This window comes from Hypomesus nipponensis, chromosome 23, assembly GCF_054491055.1.
Source record: "Hypomesus nipponensis isolate SF chromosome 23, ASM5449105v1, whole genome shotgun sequence".
In the NCBI taxonomy this organism is placed as follows: Eukaryota; Metazoa; Chordata; class Actinopteri; order Osmeriformes; family Osmeridae; genus Hypomesus; species Hypomesus nipponensis.
Genome location: NC_140383.1, coordinates 5,095,332 through 5,117,630, shown reverse-complemented (window position 1 = coordinate 5,117,630; position 22,299 = coordinate 5,095,332). Strand labels below are relative to the sequence as shown.

General features: G+C 44.3%; 5 protein-coding genes across 7 annotated transcripts in view; 4 read left to right on the top strand and 1 right to left on the bottom strand.

Moving 5' to 3' along the window:
• LOC146233749 (ATP-binding cassette sub-family C member 4-like) overlaps positions 1-3,075 on the bottom strand; it is a 33,479-nt gene extending 30,404 nt beyond the window's left edge. Inside the window, exons 1-10 of the mRNA XM_084689949.1 lie at positions 2,855-3,075; positions 2,360-2,470; positions 2,143-2,263; positions 1,834-2,058; positions 1,569-1,658; positions 1,289-1,452; positions 1,013-1,138; positions 556-805; positions 332-439; positions 107-196 (exon numbers count right to left, since the gene is read on the bottom strand). Of these exons, the coding sequence (XP_084546075.1) occupies positions 107-196; positions 332-439; positions 556-805; positions 1,013-1,138; positions 1,289-1,452; positions 1,569-1,658; positions 1,834-2,058; positions 2,143-2,263; positions 2,360-2,470; positions 2,855-2,928 (1,359 nt within the window). The 5' untranslated portion in view covers positions 2,929-3,075. The remainder of the gene's footprint in view (positions 1-106; positions 197-331; positions 440-555; positions 806-1,012; positions 1,139-1,288; positions 1,453-1,568; positions 1,659-1,833; positions 2,059-2,142; positions 2,264-2,359; positions 2,471-2,854) is intronic.
• A 915-nt stretch (positions 3,076-3,990) lies between these two features.
• LOC146233748 (claudin-10-like) lies at positions 3,991-8,452 on the top strand. Of its 2 annotated transcripts, none has more exons than XM_084689953.1 (5): positions 3,991-4,204; positions 7,477-7,638; positions 7,718-7,799; positions 7,898-8,005; positions 8,138-8,452. In XM_084689953.1, exons 1-5 carry the CDS (start codon positions 3,991-3,993, stop codon positions 8,280-8,282), a joined length of 711 nt encoding a protein of 236 aa, XP_084546079.1. In that variant the 3' UTR covers positions 8,283-8,452. The 2 variants fall into 2 exon arrangements, with proteins under 2 accessions (XP_084546079.1, XP_084546078.1); XM_084689952.1 differs by lacking the exon at positions 3,991-4,204 and adding an exon at positions 5,753-6,547.
• Positions 8,453-9,640: 1,188 nt separating this feature from the next.
• Positions 9,641-11,019, top strand: LOC146233747 (claudin-10-like). Its single transcript, XM_084689951.1, has 5 exons — positions 9,641-9,893; positions 10,072-10,233; positions 10,322-10,409; positions 10,525-10,632; positions 10,728-11,019. Exons 1-5 carry the CDS (start codon positions 9,662-9,664, stop codon positions 10,930-10,932), a joined length of 795 nt encoding a protein of 264 aa, XP_084546077.1. The 5' UTR covers positions 9,641-9,661; the 3' UTR covers positions 10,933-11,019.
• Positions 11,020-11,631: 612 nt separating this feature from the next.
• On the top strand, positions 11,632-13,182 carry LOC146233746 (claudin-10-like). The gene is made up of 5 exons (XM_084689950.1): positions 11,632-11,863; positions 12,041-12,202; positions 12,294-12,375; positions 12,555-12,662; positions 12,969-13,182. Exons 1-5 carry the CDS (start codon positions 11,632-11,634, stop codon positions 13,180-13,182), a joined length of 798 nt encoding a protein of 265 aa, XP_084546076.1.
• Positions 13,183-14,257: 1,075 nt separating this feature from the next.
• On the top strand, positions 14,258-22,170 carry dnajc3a (DnaJ (Hsp40) homolog, subfamily C, member 3a). Of its 2 annotated transcripts, XM_084689732.1 has the most exons (13): positions 14,258-14,331; positions 14,482-14,496; positions 14,921-15,031; positions 15,167-15,291; positions 15,405-15,479; positions 17,525-17,677; positions 17,797-17,978; positions 18,083-18,202; positions 18,492-18,597; positions 18,882-19,002; positions 20,798-20,930; positions 21,264-21,412; positions 21,604-22,170. In XM_084689732.1, the coding sequence occupies exons 3-13, from the start codon at positions 14,965-14,967 to the stop codon at positions 21,765-21,767; spliced, it is 1,395 nt and encodes a 464-aa protein (XP_084545858.1). In that variant the 5' UTR covers positions 14,258-14,331; positions 14,482-14,496; positions 14,921-14,964; the 3' UTR covers positions 21,768-22,170. The 2 variants fall into 2 exon arrangements, with proteins under 2 accessions (XP_084545858.1, XP_084545857.1); XM_084689731.1 differs by having other exon boundaries at positions 14,265-14,496.
• Positions 22,171-22,299: the final 129 nt, after the last annotated feature.

The following is a 22,299-nucleotide window of genomic DNA, read 5'->3' as shown; positions in this document are numbered from 1 at the left end:
AGGAGTACTGGGACAGTGAGGAAAGTTAGTTGCCCTGGGTGGACCTGGCTGTAGCTAGTGAAGTCATCCATGGGAGCATCATCACATCCCAATTCAGGTTTCTTACCTTCCCAGCGCCTACTGGTCCGATGACAGCCAGGAGCTGCTCCGACCTCACTGTGAAGGACACGTTCTGCAGCGTCGGGGCATCTGACACCTGGGGGGAGGGGAGCACAGGCCAGAGAAGATACTAGAATCATAATCTGACACACTGCAAATCTTGACAAACTGAAAACAAAATACCAGCCAGTGCTCCACACTAAGTCCCGTGCGCTCTAACGCAGAGCATCACCTTGTCCCAGTAGCAGACTATGTTCTCGATCTCCACCATGCAGTCCTGCTTTTCACCCACAGGGGCACCCAAATGTAGTGTAGACACTTCCTCCAACAACAAAAAGTTCTGTCAAAAAGAAACAAACATGGGAATGACAAGACATTTCTTTCATCGACATAGACATGTTTCTTTTCATCGGTTCGGTTTTTAAATCAGTGCTGCTGCGTGCGTCCGGACGGCACCTTGATTCTGCGGACGCTGACCAGCGTCTCCGACAGCCTCTCGATGGCGGAGGGGAAGAAGAGCGTGACGGTGAGCCTGACGGCGCCGTACAGCGACACGGCCACAAACACACGGCTGGCCGAGATCCTGTTCCCGCTCAGCACGTACACGCAGAAGGTGATGAAGACGATGATCTTGCTGGCCACGAAGAAGGAGGCCATGTTGAGGCCTCGCAGGTAGGAACTCCTCATGATCTTCGAGATCTCCTTCCTGAACAATTTACATTTTAGTCATTTAGCGGACGCTCTTATCCAGAGCGTCTTACAGTAAGTATGTCTACCAATTTATCACAGTAGATCAATAGGGTCTAATGTTACAGTATGTTAGCACAGTAGCTATGATGGTCTTATAGTAGGACTACCACGATAGACTGCCACCTGTCCTTCATTTAAACGGCTAATTCAAAACACAACATACCTTCTGATTTCATCTACCAGAGCTGAAAAAGGTTTCTCCCATGCATACATCTTGATGATACGAATTCCTGAGACCACTTCATTCATTGTGCGTATTCGGTTGTCAGTTAAAGATGCAGTTTGCGCCCTGGACAGACATTAATACAGTTGGTCAGGTTGCAAAACATGCTGGCTTCACACAGACTAGAAGTGTCATGCAGTACTATCCATTAGAGTGGCAAAAGCGAACTTCTTAGTAAGCTAAATAGTCTTTGTATGGCAACTCAAATGCATGTACCTTAGAGATGAGAACAAACGCCCAAAGAGAGTCTGGACAGGCATCAGGATAACCAGCAATGCCATTCCTGCAAGGCATGATGGGCCTATCTCAAACCACAGCAAACCTATCACCGCTGCTGCTTGCAGGGGACCAACCCACAAATAGTGTAGAAAGACGGTGACCTGTCGAAGAGAGAGACGTGTATGGACAATACGGTGAGGTAAAGTTGCTATTCTTGTCAAGGTTACAGAGCTGTATGTTCACAACCAAACGTTACTTTTCAGATTCAGATCGTTACCTCGTCAAACTTGTTGACGTCGTTGGATAAGAGGTTCACTATTTGCCCCGTGGTTGTTTTGCCCAGTGCTGTACTGTTCAGACAGAGGGCCTAAGGAACACATTTATGATTTAAAAAACATGGATTAAAAACTTGGAAACAGTCAACGATAAGTGTTTTCGGGGAAATCAAACAGATTATTGTTTAACAGTTAATAACGGTTATTAATGACTACAACCGCCAATTGTTCACTAATGCTAACAAAACATGCCACGCTGGCACTGACCTTCCGATAAATCACATGGCACATGGCCACCCGGATTTTCATGCCTGCTCTCTGAACGTGGTAGAAGTAGAGATGGTGGAGAGCGGACAGACCGAGGGTTGATAAGGAGATGCCAGCGGCGTAGGCGTAGGCCTCATGAAGGGCGGCCATATTGTTAGGGTCATAGCTCTCAAAGTACTGGATCAGCTTTCCAAGAAGGACTGGCTGGCATACTTTGATGATCTCCTAATGGGTAATATTGTTTTAATTGTATACATGATAGGAATATAGTTTTGGGCACACATTACTTTCCACCTATGCGTGAGGTACCTCAACAAGAGTAAATATTCCTATGCAGGCGTAAGACTTCCAATAGCATCTGATAAGGGCTTTGGTTAGCTTAGGTTTGCGCAGCTCTTTGGCTGCCCTCTGCACTTCTTGGTCCCAGTGCCTGATGAAAACACAGATCACTCACTGTGTCAGTGTCAGTCATGCCTGATGATAGTGTCACTTGTATGGCTTCAGAATATATGTGGGTGTGACATACCGCTGTAGGTCTTCCCCTAGTCGTTCAGACCCATCTTCTGGAAGCACTTTGTACATGTCATGTTCCTCTAACCTCCGCTTGTAACCAATTTTAAATAGTGGATTGAGCCAGCTTTGTGACAGGGAAAAAAGGATAAGAATATAATTTGTTAGATTAGCCTACACGTTGTAGGCTGTTTGTTGCCAACCACAATACAGCTATATGGAATTAAATGTAACGGAGAATGATATTCAAAAAGACAGGTTCGTGTGTAAAAAGCGCTACACGTATGTTTTAAACTTTCCAAGCGGAAGTGATGATCGTACCAACGACGTATCGATCTTTGTTCTTGATATAATAGCTTCCGTGTACAGTCAACAACAGTGCTTTAACCTTTGCAACAGTAGCCTACACAGGTGACACGTTATTGCCTAATATAGCAATGCCACGGGCTGTCGGGACAAGGGACCCCTCTCCAGTTAATACATGCCAAACACTGCTGCCTACTTTGCTTACCAGAAAAAAATCTTGGACAGAAGATTAGCTGTGGCCGAAGGATTATGCTTTGTCTCTTTCCGTACCGGCTCCATGATTAAACTTGGTAGCCTAAAACCTGAAAACGACTGCTACATTTTGCTTCTAGGGTATCATAAACAAGTTTAAGGGAAAACATACGTTTTCTCACCGGCACCGAACATGCTGAGGTAGCATTGGGATAATTTCTACAGCGAAGGATGCCCGATACATCCCGACATAGCCCGACACAGCCCGGCTCGACTGCTATTAGAGCAGCCATCGTATGTCCCGCCCACCTGTTACACGATTGGCTGATTAAATACTTCATTGGCGGTCCATCTCTCTTGTGTTACATCAAACAAGAATTTGAGTAATCGCATTAACTAAAATATAATACACTTAAACTACGCATTTTAAATGTTAAAATGTTTACAAAGTGAAATGATTGTATTTTTAGATGTAATGTATATGTTGTGTAAACTACATATTAAAAAAATGTTTGTAATTTTTGGACTGCACTTCATGTTTGCTCAAAATGAGTGTGAATGAAAGAACTCATGCAGCGAGATAAAATGCTGCATTGTTGTCCCATAAACTGTGGATCTGTTGGGATGTTGCTGTTTCTGTTAGTGATACTTGTATGTAGTGATACCCATGATAGTGAACATACCTGGCTTTTTAAAGGTCAAATGACCTTTTCCCCTCTACGAAAGTGACCCAAAGCAGGTTTTTGAAGTTTGCAAGCAGTTTACTGTTGAACCAGTAACTGGACTTTGTCACATTGTTCCTTCTCTTTAAGATTACTGATTACTCTTTTATTTTTGTGAATGTTAATATGATACTTTGCCCCACTCAAAACTCAGATCTGAAGAGCACCAAGCAAACAAAAGACAACCCTTCCTGTCTCATTTTAATGGATAACTGTCAGTTGAAGATATATACTTTTGTTGGCTGGGTTATCTTTGTCCATCCCTCGCCAGTAAATGGAGCAAAGCCTGATGTCCAGCATGTAAATCATCACTGTAGAACACATGTCCTCTATGTAATGTGTTCAACTGTGACATTGTACACCCACTATTCTCCTGAAGTGGATGACATTTTTTCAAGAAATCTCGAAGTCCTCGACATTTAAAAAAATGTCCGGTTGGCAGATCCTGGCTTTCTTGGGTGGTCTTGTGGGGCTGGGGGCCACCATAGGTGCCACAGTGTCCAACGAATGGAAGGCCACGAGCAGGGCATCCTCGGTTATCACCGCTACATGGGTGCTGCAGGGTCTGTGGAACAACTGTGCTGGAAACGCGATCGGAGCCCTCCACTGCAGACCCCACCACACTATCTTTAAACTGGAAGGTAAGGAGGCTGCAGCCACATCCAGTACCATAACTATCCTGTACGCAGTGGCTGAGAAACGTGATCCAATTTCTTACATACCAATGGTGTCGTGTAACATGCCTAAATACATGTGTACTGAACCACTGTTTGTGGTGCTTTAATGGTGCTTACAATGAATCCCTTCGGTGTTCCATTGTATGGTTCTTGGTCTCACACAAAAAAATCTACATCTCAAAAAAATGTGTATATATATATATATATATATATATATATATATATATATATATATATATATATATATATATATATATATATATATAAATATTCTGGTATACAATAACAAGGATATAGCAAGAAGGTTGCAATTTTGTATTTGTTGTCGACACGTCGTATCTAAAAATACACTCTCAGCACATAGTCTATTGTGGGTATCCGATTTGTTTAAAAAACATTGGTATGTAGGAAGTTGTGCAATCAATTGTCTGATATAATTTAAACTGGCCTTACACATGTCTGGTTTTTAAGAGTTCACCGCTGGAAATACCAATTTCCTTTATTTTAAAGTGGGGTGGTGGGCTATTTTAAACATGGTTCTCTATGATTTGAGAGAAAACCACAAGTTCTATTGTCTTGATGACACAGAGATTTGCTGTGGCCAATGAGTAATCTTCAGAAGGAAAGGTTAAACGTAAGTGTTCCTGTCTGAATAGGGTGTCTTCATGCATACAGAGGTGTACTGTACTTTAAAACTATCTAAAGACAGTAATGATGCCTACACAACTATTCAGGCCTTGTAGATCCCATAAAAAGTACATTATCAGAAATTATAGGCCTACACATTTTCATGGTTTCAAGTCGTCTTTTCATTACAGACACTTGATCATATATTTTGTTTCAATAAACATTTCAAAGTTGTACAGACAAGTTATTACCAGTGACTCATTTAATGCTAAAGTTGTGTTTAAATTAACACAGGTCATTTGATTTCTAAGCTTCATAAAAAAAAAAATGCTGCCTCTAGCTGTGTGGTACTTTACAGTATGATGGTGTGAAACGTCTTCTCCCAGTGCTCTCTCTTGTGGCCATATGGAGGTACTGGAACAGCTTCACCGTACTGTGTGCAGACGCTAGAGGGATCTCTCACGCCACTGACTCAAGGTTGGGGAAGCCAAGCAGATTCAGTGAAGGAATGTATAGGCTATATTACATTACATTTAGTAATTTAGCAGACGCTCTAACCCAAATGACTTACAGTAAGTACAGGAACATTCACCCGAGGCAAGTAGGGTGAAGTGCCTTGCCCAAGGACACAACAATTTTTCACAGCCAGAATCGAACCAGCAAGCTTCTTATTACTAGCCCGAATTCCCTAACCGCTCAGCCATCTGATTCCCATATTATGACTTTGCTGTAAGTTTATTTATTGAAGTTTGTTCCCACGATGACCTTATTTGTCCCAACAAGTATCATTAACCTGAACAAAAGATGTTGGTCCCTTCCGGAGGTTTCGGCTAGCGTGTTTCAGGCAGCGCTCACTAGTATAAGTTGAGTTGTTAATGAGTGATCAATATGAATCTATTTTTAGCTCAGGAAGAAAGTTGTAGTTAGCACTTCCTGTCATAACGAAATGGTAAATTACAACGTGATGATAAAAAGATGGTGGTTCCATTATCTCTTTATTCCTCTGTAGAGAGACACTGGATTTTCAGCATGATTGATGATGTTTGCCCTCTTTTCTGAATGGTATCAGATAGTTATTCCCAGGTTACTTATGTAAAACATCCTTTCTGAGGTCATCATGACCCATTTTTAACATCCATAATCTGTGGCCTACCAGAACACAGAAATCCCCATCATTTCTGTACTGCCTCTCAGTGACTCACAGTGGCCTGTAGAGGTTTAGTGGGTGAAAGAAGGTACAGACCATTGGTCAGCGATCTGTTACGACAGCTAAACCCCTCCCTCCTAGGAATAAGAAACAGCCCAGAACACATTAACCATCAATTCTGGTATGCCCATCTCACTTCTGTGAAGCGTACCCCAGCTATTCTCTTGCCAGTGGACCTTCCTGTGAACAGCTTATCCCTGAGTCAGCTGTGAGGATCTCACCAACCTAGTCTCCACTGGAGTGGGGGAATAACATGAGGAACATGGTGACAGAGATCTTGGCGTTCGTCCTGTCCACTTCTGGATGGGTGCTTGTCTGCTCCACTCTGCCCACGGAATACTGGAAGGTGTCCTCTCTCGACGGCACGGTCATCACCACTGCAACCTACTGGTCGAACCTCTGGAGAACGTGTGTTACAGACTCCACAGGGGTTTCCAACTGCAAGGACTTTCCCTCCATGCTGGCATTGGAGGGTCTGCACCTATTGTTACTGTTTTACATTACATGTAGTCATTTAGCCATTTAGCAGATGCTCTTATCCTGAGCGACTCACAGTAAGTACAGGGACACAACATCATTTGGCACAGCCGGGAATCGGACCGGCAACCTACTGATTAATAGCCCGATTCCCTAACCGCTCAGCCATCTGACTCCCCATTAGATTTTTTGGGAAAGTATCTCACCATGCTTGTGGACATTGAAGTCATGTTAGTTTCAAGCTCGTGCGGTATGTGCTGATATTGAGTTAGTCCGATTTTTGTTTTGTAGTTGTGATCAGATTGTTGGCACTTGAACGTTAACAAATATTCAGGCTAGAAGTTTCTTTTTAGGTTTGGGAGGATTGAGAGTGGATCTACACCTCTCCGTAACTTTCCTTTATAGCTCAGGTCACCTGTAGCGGTTCTTAGAACTTTCCAGAGCTAAAATGTGATGTGGGGAGAAGGAGGGGGGCATTTTCTGCACAGGCAAACTCATTTATTACCAAATACGTAAATGTTTAGCCTAACTTCTTGGAGTTTAAGGCTGTAAATTTGATTTACCGAGAGCTTGAGGCTGTTTCCACCATGGTTGACTAGTCTTTAGGTTAAACCACTAAGCTAATGTTTGCCTTTAAATCAAGTCTGAAAGGCAGCGCTATGCCAAGACTGTGACCACCTAAGCATGATACACTTAAAAACAATTATGTGTGGTGCTTACATTTCATCTTTTATGCTTAATGTGCCTATTTGTCACCTAAGACAGTACGCTGAGTTGTGGCCTGAAAGTGTGACCTTGTTTGGTGTGTTTGTGTGCTTGTTGTTAGCATGTGTGTGTACAGTATGTGTGACTTGTGTAAGGCGCACTGCATATTGACTGTAAGTTTGGTTCCTTCCTGCTTTCTGTGACGTAAGTTTTCTTTCAGGCTACATCCAGGTCTGCAGAGGTCTCATGATAGCAGCCATCTGCCTCGGATTCTTTGGTGCCATCTTTGCCTTGGTCGGGATGAAGTGCACCAAAATTGGAGGAAGTGATCAAAGCAAAGCTAGAATAGCTTTTCTCTCAGGAGTTAATTTCATACTGAGTGGTGAGTATTGTGAAATATGCGTGTACAATCAATGTATTAAGATGGTACATTTGAACACTGATCTCATTTGTTGTTGCAGGTCTCTGCTCTTTGTCTGCATGTTCCCTGTACGCCCACAGGATCACGTCAGAGTTTTTTGACCCCATGTTTGTCGCACAGAAGTGGGTGACTAATTCCAAGTGTCTGCATGGTGTCACACCACTGGTTGGGTGCTCACTGGTGAGCGTCATCTTGCTATTAATTAACTTCTGTTCTCCAGATACGAATTAGGAGCTGCCCTGTTCATCGGCTGGGCAGGTTCCATCCTGTGTCTCCTTGGGGGGCTCATCCTCAGTTTCTCCATTGGAGACAGTTTCCCTCCAAAAAAGTAGGTGTTAAGCTCACCGATCTCATCTTTACATTTCATTGAAGACACACTGAAGGTGATCATACGAGTAATCCTTCCCTTTGTTTACTCTTTACTCCCTTGTCTCTTACCATCTTTACTTCCTTGTCACAGCTCAGGTCGCTACGGTTACAGAGGCTCCGCCTCGCGTGTCTCATCCCATCCCAGGGCTCATGCACAGCCCATACACCAGAAACCTCCCCCCGACTACAGCAACTCTTCCAGGGCACAGCACTTTGACAAAAACGCCTATGTGTAAGAAGAAAGAAAGACGCAGAGTTACCATAGCTACATGGATTTGAGGGACATGCTTACGTAATCTACTTTGGTAGTGATGACAAACAAAACTTGATACAGGATACGAACTGTGTAAGTATGAGTACATAACTGTTAAGAACCACTGGATATAACACTTTAGCACATATTGCCACGTCCGTATATGTGTGTATATATATATATATATATATATATATATATATATATATATATATATATATATATATATATATATATATATATATATATATATATATATATATATATATATATATATATATATATATATATATATATATATATATATATATATATATATATATATATATATATATATATATATATATATATATATATATATATATATATATATATATATATATATATATATATATATATATATATATATATATATATATATACACACACACACACACACATACACATATATATATATATATATATATATATATATATATATATGTGTGTGTATATATATATATATATATATTTTTTTTTTTTTTTTATGTTGTTCTAATGTGCTTTTACTTTACTCCTAACTGATTTTTAGACACCCCCCTTGACAGCAACTGAGTATAATTTAGTATAGATTTAATGTTGTAAATACAGAGCTTTCAAAAGTCATAAAGTTGAAAAAAACAACTGTTTATTGAAGTCATAATCATTTGTTTATGGTTTACTGTCAATTGTTTTATATTTTTTGATAATCATGAATTTGATATTAAAGTAAACTGAGCACTGTGTGTCTGCATTTGACATTATTGATACTTTCAGACTGTAATGACAGAACAAGGACACGTTTCTTAGACCCCCCTGCAGAGTTGAGGAAATGTTACGTAGTAAGGTACAAAATGATGCATTCAAGTACAAATACAACATACTGTACAGACACATACAAACAAAACTAAAAGCAATGCATAGAAAAAAAGAAGCACTGTACCTGACACAATTTCTCACATCGCTCCTCATAGCTACACAAAATTAATTGAAGCAATTTAAGTGGAAAGACTGGAGAAAAGCAAGCAGAAATGCTTAGGTGCTAAAGTGGGAGGCATTATCCCAGAGTAGATATAGTAAACAGGATCTGTGATGTGTTTGACAACATTGTTCACGCAACCACTCCTTCACTGCATCAACACCCCATCACCATCCCAAACACGCCACATCATCCCTGTCCTCATACACCTATTTTCATCTACCAAACCAAAACAACAAGCACTAACACCCTGCATCAACCAATGACGTGAGAGTAAGAGGGTGTGTCAATACTCCTGTTCTGTTGCACGCCATAGAAGGAGTTCTCAGGTTGGTCCGCAAGCTCACCCTCTCTGATCCAGAGCCATGTGGAAGCGTAAGATCCAGTTGTCTGGCTTCCTGATCTCTTCCCTGGGATGGGTGTTTGTGCTCTGCACCATGGCCATGGACTACTGGAGGGTGGCCCAGGTGGGCGGCACTGGAGGCTCCTTCATCATCAAGGTGGCCTGGTTCTGGTCCAACCTGTGGAAAGATTGCTTCACTGACTCCTCAGGTATCAGCAACTGCAGAGACTTCCCTGTGCTCTGGTCTGTCACTGGTAAGTGTTCTCCTCACACGTCTATTGCAAATAAATGCTGGTCTATACATAACACTTCAAATTTCATTGTCTGCTGAAACATCTTTCGACTTATTTTCCCCCATGTCAAAGACACGTTTTACCAGTCATGATATGACAACATATTGGTGTATGTGTGTGTTTTTTTTTTTTTTTTAAGCGTATGTCCAAGGTGTTAGAGGCTTGTTGATGTGCGGACTCGGTCTTGGGTTCTTTGGGATACTATTTTGCTTTCTGGGGATGGAGTGCACCTACCTTGGAGGAGAGGACCAAATGAAAGATAAGTTATTGCTGGCAGGATCAGTATTTCACTTTGTTGGTGGTAAGTACAAGACATACAGTACTGATTTGAAAATGACACATGTTTTGCCCTCAACATTTCTCAGTATCACTGAAACCTCCTCTCACAGGTCTGGCAGACCTAGCTGGATACTGCTTATACGTAAACAGAATCGCCAAGACAACCTTTTCTGGCAATCAACCTAAAGGAACCTTGATGTAAATTGCATTTACACTGATCTTCAAAATAATATAAAAACATCCTACACGTCTGACTACATCAGACGTGTAGAAAAGTGAAAATATTTGTTTTTTATGTTTTTCTTTTTGCTAGCTTTGATCTGGGCCAACCTGTCTTTTTGGGACTGGTGGCAAGTTTCTTTATCCTTTTGGGTGCCATACTTTATGCCGTTACTGTTTACAGAATACTCTTCCCTAAAAGGTGAGAAAACACAAATCCACGTGAAATACGCCATCAAAATCTGGAATCAGCAAGACTACCGCTACACTGATTCAAATGGTGTTTCTTTGTTGTAGCCCAGAAAATGGAAATGGCACACAAACATACATGGCTGCTCGCTCCAGGGGCCAAACTCTGTACAACGGCGCCTACAGACCAAGCAGACTGTACTCTAGACAGTACGGCTCCTACAGGGGCTCAGGACAATCCAGCAGCTACCAGCTCTCCACCATCTCAAAGACGAGCATTGAAAAGATGTCTGAGAGAGATGCTTTTGTGTAGTGGTACACCTTTGACCTTGTTTGTTGTGATTGTTACTTGTTACTTTTTTTAAGTCATACTTGTTGTAAATGTTCTGAAAGTGATTGATAAGCTTATTGTGTAAATGTATATATTTAGAAACTGTGACATTGTACATGTCTCAGTTAAAATTCAATTTACGATTGAATTGTAAATACATATAAAGAACATTTTGAATGGGTCCTGGCTTGATTGATTGTCAACAATGTACATATTTCTGCTCTGAAAGGTGTGACTAACTTACACAATATTCACTTTTGAAACAAGGATACTTTTCTATAGTTTCAAACAGTGACATCCATGACTTCCAAATACCAACATCAACTTAAATCTACTTTTGCGACCTTAACATGACTAATGGATTGAAAAAAAATCTTGGTTTGGAAAAGTGAAGAAAAATAAACAAGACTTGAGTTTATGCTGGTGATGGATATGTTGGACCGATAACAAACATGCCACGACCTTCACATAGCTCAGTCATGTGCCTGTCAACACCCTGCCACGGTCCTGCCATTATGACCAAGCCAAAAGATGTGATGATGTACACAAAACAGCTTCATGGAAAGTGTAGGGGCACAGTGCTTCCTCAGTTTCAGTTGTGGCAGACACAGTAGCAGGCCCGTCGCAATCATCCTCATCAGGCTTTTCCCCTTACTGTGTAAGCCACATAGAGAGGTAGCCATGAATTACAGGACTGTAGTGATGTACATAGAGATAGGTTGTTTTGTGGTGTGTGTGAGTGGATGGATCCTGGTCTGCTCCACGATGCCAACTGAGATTTGGACCTGGTCTGAAGTAAGCAGCATCGTCCTGACGACGTCAAACTACTTCTCCAATCTTTGGAAGGACTGTGTTTCTGACTCGACCGGAATGTCTGACTGCAAGGGCATCCCTTCCCTGTTTGCACTGAGCTGTGAGTAGTTTATTCAACAGATTATCGTTTTCCATATTCGTATTGAATTACTTTTTAATAATGGAGATTTATTCATATTTTACTCCCCCTGTTTTTATAATAGATAAAGACAAGAAAGGCTTTACCTGGCTGTGAACTAAACCTGAAGTACAGTCTTTCTCTGTGCTGCTTTGACAGGGGACATTCACATGTGTAGGGCTCTGATCATTACTTCTATAATCCTGGCATTCTTTGGGTCTATTCTGGTCTTGGTGGGGATGAAGTGCACCAAACTGGGAGGATCGGAGATTATAAATGCAAGGGTAACATTTGCTGGAGGGATGAACTACCTGGTCTCAGGTAAATCTTTTGTGTTTGTGAGATGGTTGGTTTTGCAAATCTCTGTTTTTAGAAGGTTAAAATGCAACAATACATTTAATTTTTGTTCTAGGGTTGTGTTCCATGGTGGCGTTTTCCTTTTTTGGAAACAAATTAAGAGCAGAATTTCATGATATGCATTTTAAGGAACAAAAGTAAGTCTTCATTAATGTCACATTTGCATCTTTAATGTAATGTAACTAAACGCAGTATAAAATGAAAGTATACCCGTATCACAACAAACCCATGAGCATGTCCATGGTAAATTTATTATACAATCTATGACACATTATCATCATAGAAAACATTGCATTGTTTTTTGTTTTTTTTACAGGTTTGAAATCGGAGTTGGTGTGTATATTGGCTGGGGAGGCTCCACATTGCTAGTTGTCGGAGGCCTTCTTTATAGTATCTTTGCAGGGAAGGAAGGATGCAACTCAAGGTGTGCACTTTTTACATTTACATTTAGTCATTTAGCAGACGCTCTTATCCAGAGCAACTTACAGTAAGTACAGGGACATTCCCCCTGAGGCAAGTAGGGTGAAGTGCTTTGCCCAAGGACACAACGTCATTTGGCACAGCCAGGAATCGAACCAGTGACCTTCTGATTACGAGCCCAATTCCCTATCTGACTCCCTGACTCCCTAGTTTGTAATAGCTACTAGCCAATTGCCAGAAATAAATAATTTTTCCCTTGCCAACAGATGACAATAATGACAAAAAGCTGTTCTCCAATCGTTCTTTACAGTTCAGACAGAAAGCAGCGGCCTCCCTACAGGATTTCTGAGGCCAACATCGTGTTAGCTTCAGAGGCTCCAGTTAAACAGACCTACGTAGTGTCATCACAACGCACAGAGGGTGGACAGAGTCGGAAGTCAAAGGCCAGCAGTGACAGCCAAGCTAGCAATGTCTCTAAGATCAGCGGAAAAACCAAACCTTTTGCCACGAATGCTTATGTGTGACCTACTACAACTGTGCACATAAACTGAAATAAAGGTGACACAAATGAATGAATTTTTCCTGGCACCTTTGGCATTCAAGAAAAAAAGAAATTAGTCGTCTTTTTATTGATGCTTAAAGTATACTTGAATGTTTTGACCAAGACTACAATATTGAAATCATTTTTTGTATATTAATGTTCATATGCATATGACAACTAAAGAATATATTGTGCTTATTAAAGTTATGTTTTATGAATTTAGAAGTTTGCTTAGGCTTAAACATTGTGTCTCACACAGGGTGTGGGGAACAGGCTGTATTTGTGTATTAATCTCTTCATTCCAGAAGCAACCTTGAAACCGGGCTGAGACGGCACCGGAGCAGGTGGGATGCGGGGGCAAGAACAACTCCCTGATGCACGAGAGAACAAGATCAACCCTTTTTTTTCTTTCTGTTTTAATTGCACTGTATAATATATGCTGGGGCAGGGACAGATAGCCAGTTGGACTTCGTGAACCAGCCCAATAACTGTTGCGGATATGGAAACGTAGACAACCCCAGAGCTCTACTTGTTGATTTCCAACTGCTGCATTAAAACTGATATTATCGGACCTCTGCGACTCCAGACCACTCTTTCTAGAACACAGACTTGTGTTATTGAATACCATCATTACATATTGAATTAGACACAAAGATTTTAAATCCTTCACAACATGATGATGTTGATATTTATATGCCGTAAAACCTATAGGCCTACAGTTCATGTGTGAGGTTTTATATACTTATTTAAATAGTATTTGGATGTGCAACAGCAACAATATATATTGTCTTGTTTGGATTCTTTATATAGGCTATGGTTTTCTGACGATTGACTCATACGCTACATCCAGGGCTCGGGGTCAGATTAACTGCCTGCCACATGACAATGATTAGACACACCCTTGAGATACCAAATGTTAACTTTTCCTAGCGCCTCATATAACGACACGCGGCGAGGTTCTGCTGCCGTGGCTGCTCTCTGTTGAGGGAAACGTAGTGGGCGTAGTTTCATCTAATTCATCCAATCAGAGCCACCCACGACCGGTAGAGTGGAGTAGCCTCAGTTAGCTCTGGTTGATTAGCTTGCAAAACTGTCATCCAGTTATGGGACTGTCAACTGTGGTTCTGTAATGGTTCGGAAAGTTATTTACTTTCAATGCTAAATACATTATTAATATAAACGATATAGTTTGTTTTCGTACAAGATTGATTCGCTATGGTTTCCATAAACCCAATCGCTCGCAAAATCTTTAATTACATCCCTTTTGTTCTTGTTTTGATAGACCTGCGATATGAAGGTAAGCACACAAATCATTGACTTTAACCACAAGTTAACTTGGTCTAGCTAGCAACTAGCTGCTTATTTTGCTAGGCACACTGCACAATGAAGCTTGAAACATCATTTGTATTTGGCTGTTTTGGCTAGCAATCTGCTGGGTTTGACGTTCACAGACTGGATATGCTGCTTTTGAGTGTATATAACACGTGGTTCCCCAACCTTTATAGGAGCCCAAGTGTGGCCCAAGAGCAGCTGTTAGTGCAGCAGGCTGGGCTGGGCGATGTAGGGGAACGAGTTATACTAGTTACATTGTTGACGACTTGTAGCCTACTGTAACCTCTTGTCAAGCTTCAATGACAACACGCGTGTTTTTTTGATTTCATTACTCAAACAAACACAGACGAAAACGGCTGTTAACGTAAACATTATTCATGGATTCTCAGGTGTAAGAAGCGACAAGGATGGCAGCGTGGAGAACCACCTTGAGATGGGAAAGAAACTGCTAGCTGCTGGACAGTTGGCTGACGCACTATCACACTTCCATGCAGCTGTTGGTCAGTGTCCATCTACTACAACAATCCACGGTCACACTGGTCAACTGACTGACCATCTGCTCTGATACAATGTTTTCTTTTAAATTTGTTGACTTTAAATGTACTGAATTGGATATATGACTTCTCCATGTCCAGATGGAGATCCCCAAAACTACATGGCCTACTACAGGAGAGCTACAGTTTACCTGGCCATGGGCAAGTCTAAGTCTGCCCTGCCAGATCTCAGCAAAGTCATAGAACTCAAACCAGACTTCACATCTGTGAGTGACATTATTCATTGCATATAACCATGCTCAGCTGCTTAATGGCTGGATAAGACAGCATTGTAAGAACATGTTGTGCACCATAACTGGGAGACGCATCTTTCCTACAGGCAAGGCTTCAGAGAGGCAACATGTTGCTGAAGCAGGGAAAGTTGGATGAAGCTGAGAGCGACTTTAAGAAAGTGGTGAGTGCTGGAGTGCTGCTTAAGTCTGAGGGAGAGGGTGGCCAGGGCCAATACTGCAGCTGGGTGTCAGAAAGCAAAACTGAGCATCAGCTTTTCCTGTCTTGTATTGTGGGGTGAATCACCAGGAGGTGTCAGTGTTGAACTGTGGAGAACATGGTCCTGTATTCACATTACAGTTAGTTAACTGCTCCACTGTATTCGAATCTATGCAAACGCTCCAGGCCTGTGGTTTAGCGTTTGCTAGGCTGAAAGTTTGAGTGATCATAGTGCTCAACTTTCTTTAAGGATGTCAGTGAAATAACTCTGAAATGTTCTCATTCAGTCGTTATATAGAATGGTTTATAATGGGATATCAATTAGCAGTGGTATAAAAAATACATTCTAACATTGAAAAAAAAAAGATTAATTACCATCTTTAGGCCATTTTCAAACTTGACTCTAATAATTACATGGGTAGGCACCTCTTCAGCTGGTCACCAGGGACAGTTTCCAGGTGCCCATTAAGGGAAATTGGCTGCTACGTTTTCCAATCATATTACCGTTCTTTTCCACCATGGCGCTGCCAGAAGTCATGACTGCCCTTGTTTGACTCCATTAAGGGGAACAGTATACCCTAGTGGGCCTATCAAGTAGAACACAAAGCAGAAATGTTTCAGTAGTTCCATCAGTGGTGGAACCTGCTGCCAGGCTGCTCTGGGTGAGGTGCGGCCCTGGGCCATCACTGGCAGGGTCGCTCCAGGCTGCTCTGGGTGAGGTGCGGCCCTGGGCCATCACTGACAGGGTCGCTCCAGGCTGCTCTGGGTGAGGTGCGGCCCTGGGCCATCACTGGCAGGGTCGCTCCAGGCTGCTCTGGGTGAGGTGCGGCCCTGGGCCATCACTGGCAGGGTCGCTCCAGGCTGCTCTGGGTGAGGTGCGGCCCTGGGCCATCACTGGCAGGGTCGCTCCAGGCTGCTCTGGGTGAGGTGCGGCCCTGGGCCATCACTGGCAGGGTCGCTCCAGGCTGCTCTGGGTGAGGTGCGGCCCTGGGCCATCACTGACAGGGTCGCTCCAGGCTGCTCTGGGTGAGGTGCGGCCCTGGGCCATCACTGGCAGGGTCGCTCCAGGCTGCTCTGGGTGAGGTGCGGCCCTGGGCCATCACTGGCAGGGTCGCTCCAGGCTGCTCTGGGTGAGGTGCGGCCCTGGGCCATCACTGGCAGGGTCGCTCCAGGCTGCTCTGGGTGAGGTGCGGCTCTGGGCCATCACTGGCAGGGTCGCTCCAGGCTGCTCTGGGTGAGGTGCGGCTCTGGGCCATCACTGGCAGGGTCGCTCCAGGCTGCTCTGGGTGAGGTGCGGCTCTGGGCCATCACTGACAGGGTCGCTCCAGGCTGCTCTGGCTTCAACATTTGAATACTTCCGAGCAGCTGCAATGCTTGTTGTTTATCTATTCAAGGTGCAGGTAAAAAGTTGGGATATTGTTCGAGGTCGTAATTGACGGGTAGCTGTCATGCTCTCCAGAACGGTACTGGTGGTGACGTGTGTTTGTGTGTTGGGGAGTGGTCATGTTCACTGCGCAATATGCATTAAGACTGTTACAGTTTTTCTAAGGCATTGTTTTGGGGAGGATGTCGAGGGGTCTGGCCAGAGGAACGGGACATCCTTTTTCCTGCTGCTTCAGCTGGTTATTACTCTGGCACTCTTTTGCATCCCCTCTACCCGCTGGGCTCCCAGAGCTGAGCTAGCAGGAAAGCACACTAAGAGAGCCAAGTCTATTTGTTAAGGATGTTCCATTAACCGACCCTGCCATCATGAAGATGATGAGCAGAGTGATGAGGAAGATTACTCCCTGATGGAGGTTGTGCATCAGTGCGCAAGGAGCAGAAGAGTGACTGGCAAAAATACGTTTTGTTTATTTACAGCAGAGCAGCCTTCGTTCTCTATGTATTTATGAGCAGTCAGTAATGATGGCTGTAGGAACGGGATAGGAACATCTTTTTTTTATACTAATGTCCATGCAAAAAAACGACTCGACCATGTTAATGTGAGCCTGTTGTCTGTGTGTTTCCCAGCTGAAGTCCAACCCCAGTAGCAAAGAGCAGATGGAGGCCAACAGTCAGCTGACCAAATCTGATGAGATCCAGCGTATGGTGGTTCAGGCTCAGAATGACTTTAACCGCGGGGATTTCATCACCGCCGCCGCACAGCTGGACACCGTCATAGAGGTGAGTCGGTCTGAACTGCCGACGTTTCCCGCCGTCCACGGTGCTACCTATTCCGGTGAGGCGCAAATTCGACCCGTTAGCTGAACCAGGAAGCTGCGTGTGCTTGTGCGCGTGTCCAGACATGCGTGTGGGACGTTCACTCTCGGGAGCTGCGGACGGAGTGCTTCATCCAGCTGGGGGAGATGGGCAAGGCCATCAGCGACCTGAAGGCCACGTCCAAACTGAGGAACGACAACACGGAGGCCTTCTACAAACTGAGCACCATCTACTACAGCCTGGGAGACCACGAGATGTCCCTCACGTAAGGCTCGCCGGGCAGGGGCTGCTCCTCAACTCTGACTTAGATCGATCTGATGAAGTGTGGGTTTTTTTGTGGAACCAACCCTACCGCCTGTGTGGTTCCAGCGAGGTACGAGAGTGCCTGAAACTGGACCCGGATCACAAGCTGTGCTACAGTCACTACAAGCAGGTGAAGAAGCTCAATAAACAGATCCAGTCTGCGGAGGAGCTCATCAACCAGCAGAGGTGAGAAATGATGTTTTGTCCGTGCGTGTGTGTGTGTATTTTTGGTTTCGCTTGAGTCACCCACATACAACACAGCGTTTATAGAATAGCTGCTGTGTGATTCACCCGTCTCCAAACATCCCAGCCAGCGCCATCCGCTTTTGAAGAGCGCCATGGATGAGGCGGGACGTGGGGGGACGTGGGGGGACGCGGGGGGACGCGCGCGGGGGGGGGATGGTCGTAACATCTGTGGGTGTATCAGTGTCCGTTGCATAAGAACAGTGCGTCAGCTGTGCTTCCTCCTCCATAGATACGGCGATGCCGTGAGTAAGTACGAGACGGTGATGAAGACCGAGCCTAATGTGCAGCAGTACTCACTGCACGCCAAGGAGCGCATCTGCCACTGTCTGGCCCAGGTAGGAGCCGCGCGGCCCTCACCCGGCCCTCACCCGGCCCTCACCCGGCCCTCACCCGGCCCTCACCCGGCCCTCACCCGGCCCTCACCCGGCCCTCACCCGGCCCTCACCCGGCCCTCACCCGGCCCTCACCCGGCCCTCACCCGGCCCTCACCCGGCCCTCGGCTGTGTGGAGACAGACCTCCAGGGCTCTCCTGCCTGCTCCAGGCTGCTTGGTGTGGACAGTAGATGGGTAGCTTGACGATGTCACCCAGCTTCTTGTCTCTGCTCTCTGGCCCTCCCAGGATCAGCAGGCGGAGAGAGCCATCAAGGTGTGCAGCGAGGTCCTCAAGTTGGACCCCCAGAACGTCAACGCGTTAAAGGGCAGAGCCGAAGCCTACATCCAAGACGAGCAGTACGAAGAAGGTGAGGAGGAGTGGTTGTCGACCTGTGGAGTGAGCATGTCCGTGTTCCGACACAGTGTTTCCTGGTGGCGCCGTGTTTGAGATGCCAAGCGTTTATGAACAGCTCATAGCATGTGCCCGGACATAGAGGGCAGTATTTTCCCACCAAAACCACGGACCAAAGATGATGTACTTTTTTTCTTTCTTTTCTCCCTCCCATCAAGCTGCGTTGACAGGACATGATTGCAACCGTATGGTCAAATCACTGTTGCCTGAAATCTCAAAATATAACATGGCATCCCTCTGTCCTCTTACACAAATATGTGGTATCCAAAAAACGAAACCAGACAAAATTGCACACTTCTGAGTAGACATTTCTTTGAAGTTTTAGCATATTGTGCCCCTATTTCTCCTCTCTTGACAAAAAAAAAGAATCAAAAAAACATTGCTGCTGTTTTAAAAGTGATGCAATGTGACTTTAAATGCAGAGGGAGGCAATTTTCCTGCTGTCCTGGGCAACAGTAGGAGTATGCACAACCTGCCCTGATATACAGCTGCCCTGCCTGGGAGGCTGCAGTTAAGCACAGCAGCTCGTTAATCAACCTGGTAGCCATTCCAGGGTGGCAGTGCCAACTCACGCACACGCACACACAAACACACACATACAGTCCTTTAGCCTGTTTCTATTGGTTTTTGTATTCCCTTCTGTTGCAGACCACAGCTCGAGTCACTGGCCTAATGCATATCCATTGTCAAGATACCGATCGCCATCTATTTATCACTGTTGTCTTATTGCTATGGTCTGTTAGCTCCCAACATTCAACTACTACAATTTTTTCTCATCTAGAACATTATTTAGCATAATGGAACTGTAAAGCTGTAAATGGAATGATGCCCAATGAGCCATCTGAGTACATTGCAAATGGTAAATAAAGAGAATGAAAAATCCTTAATTAGACGCTCCAGCCTTGTACAGGCTTAACAAAGGTGTGAAACTATCGAGACAAACACATACTAGCTTGGCGTCATTAATGTGGCACAACAGTGTCGATTAGAGCACAGATCTGAGAGTCTAGAGCAGATTAGATTGTTTTATTGTCCCTCCCAGCACTCCGCACAAGTGTGGTGGTTGTGAATGTGCGCGCATGCGCATGCAGGGCATAAATAGAGACCGCAAATGTGTCTGTAAGAGATGTTCCTGGGCAGGAAGCTCATGCCATGGGGGGTTTTGGCCAGCGAAGCCTCACCATGGCTCCTTGTCCCCTGTGGCAGGCAGGCAGGCAGGCAGGCAGGCAGAAGGGGTTGGGCACCAGTAAATTGTCATTAAGGCACTTTATCTGCTTAGGCGTGAACACAGCAGTGGGAGGTGGGAGCGTCAGCATGTCACGTGGGCTTTTAAACTGTCACAGCCCCACAGGGCCTTGTAAACACTGTGTCTCTTTTTACTCCTCACGCACATCTGCACCCCCCCCACAGAGAGGCAGCCCTGATCACACACGCACTCCCTTCGCTCTGACGGCTCTGTACCATGTACGAACAAACCAAACATGGTCGGAGTTGTGATTTCTGACGGGGTCAGAACGATGACGTGATGAATTAACTGTGTAGATGCTAAACGCAAACGTTTGGGGAATTGGTTCCTTTTTCGTGAATTTGTTCAATCGTATTCACGCTGTTTATTTAGCAGTAGTTGCCGCTGAGCCGTCAGATCCTCGGCCGAGCCTTGTGTGTTTCATCAGGGGCAGTTTGATTCTCCTGTAAAGGCACAAAACACACGTGACACGTGGAGTTGTTTCATCATGTTTGCTTCTCTGCAGCTGTCAGGGACTTTGAGGCTGCTAAGGAGCACAGCGAGAACGACCGCCAGATCAAGGAGGGTCTGGAAAAAGCCCAGCGACTGCTCAAACAGTCCCAGAAGAGAGACTACTACAAGATCCTGGGTGTCAAGAGGTGGGTTACCGGCTAGCTCTGCTGCGGCACAGGGTTGTTACCAGTGTTTATAATGGAAGGTACAATGAAGATGCACTGCCCAAGACAGCACACCTGTTTGCCTAGAGAACTTCCAAAACAGGATTAACAGTGTTTTGAGAACACTTTGGATAAGGATAAATCCCGGGATGTAAATGCTCAATAGATAGAAATGTGTTCGATTCCCGATGCTATCCAGTTGCTCCTCAGTCATTTCTTGAGAAGCGGAGCATCTACATAAGATCTAAAGGAAAAATGGGAAATAAAGGGTCGCAATCATATAACCTAGTGTGTGTGTGTGTGTCACTATCCCAGATCCGCCCAGAAGAAGGAAATCATCAAAGCCTACAGGAAGCTGGCGCAGCAGTGGCACCCAGACAACTTCCAGGGTGAGGAAGAAAAGAAGAAAGCCGAGAAGAAGTTCATAGACATTGCTCAGGCCAAGGAGGTTCTCACTGACCCAGGTGCGTACACGCAGCTCTGCTGGCCCGTCTGGTGCTGGTCAGGTCTTCTCCTGACCCGTTACTACAGATGTCTGGGTTCTCCCCCTCCGGGAAGTCATCCAATTGATGCTAGTCAAGACAGATGTTAAATGCACCTTTTTTTTAAATTATTCCTTGCATTTATACGTCGGCGCTCCTGTGTCTCTGTGTAGAGATGAGGAGTAAGTTCGACCAGGGAGAAGACCCCATGGACCCACAGAGCCAGCAGGGAGGGGGTCATCACCACCAGAACTTCCACGGAGGCTTCAACAGCTACCAAGGCGGCTTCAACCCCTTTGGCTCTGGGCCGTTCAACTTCAAATTCAACTACAACTGAGCCGACTGATGTCGGAGCTCTGTTCAGTGTGGCTGCAGCTCTTCATGGTCTCACAAGCCTGTCAGGGAAGGAGCTTGCGAAACAGCATGCCGGGTCGTTCCAGGAGACGTGAAGACAACTGTGACTTTTTGAGCACAATAAAGATGTATTATGGTTCCAGTATTTGGGATTCTATTTTTCAAAACAAACAAAAACCAAAAAAATATTGAACTGTTGCTAAGTATTTTCACTCTTCTGGGATCTTACAATTGGGAGGCCTCGATAAATTCCAAAGAAATGTTCCACAACTGGTGGAAGACAACACTGAAATTCCATTCGTAAAAGCAAAGTGTACATAGTTACATTATTATTTTTCTATGAATGGAGTTATTCTGAATTGTAAATAAAGATCTATTTATACCTACTTGATAACAGATCCGTGATATTTATTCAATGAATTTCCTTCAGAATCTGTTAAGGTATTATTCAAAATTACATTTGATTAATACGTTTGACAACTTATGTATGGAACTGTAGAATGTCTTATGCGCAT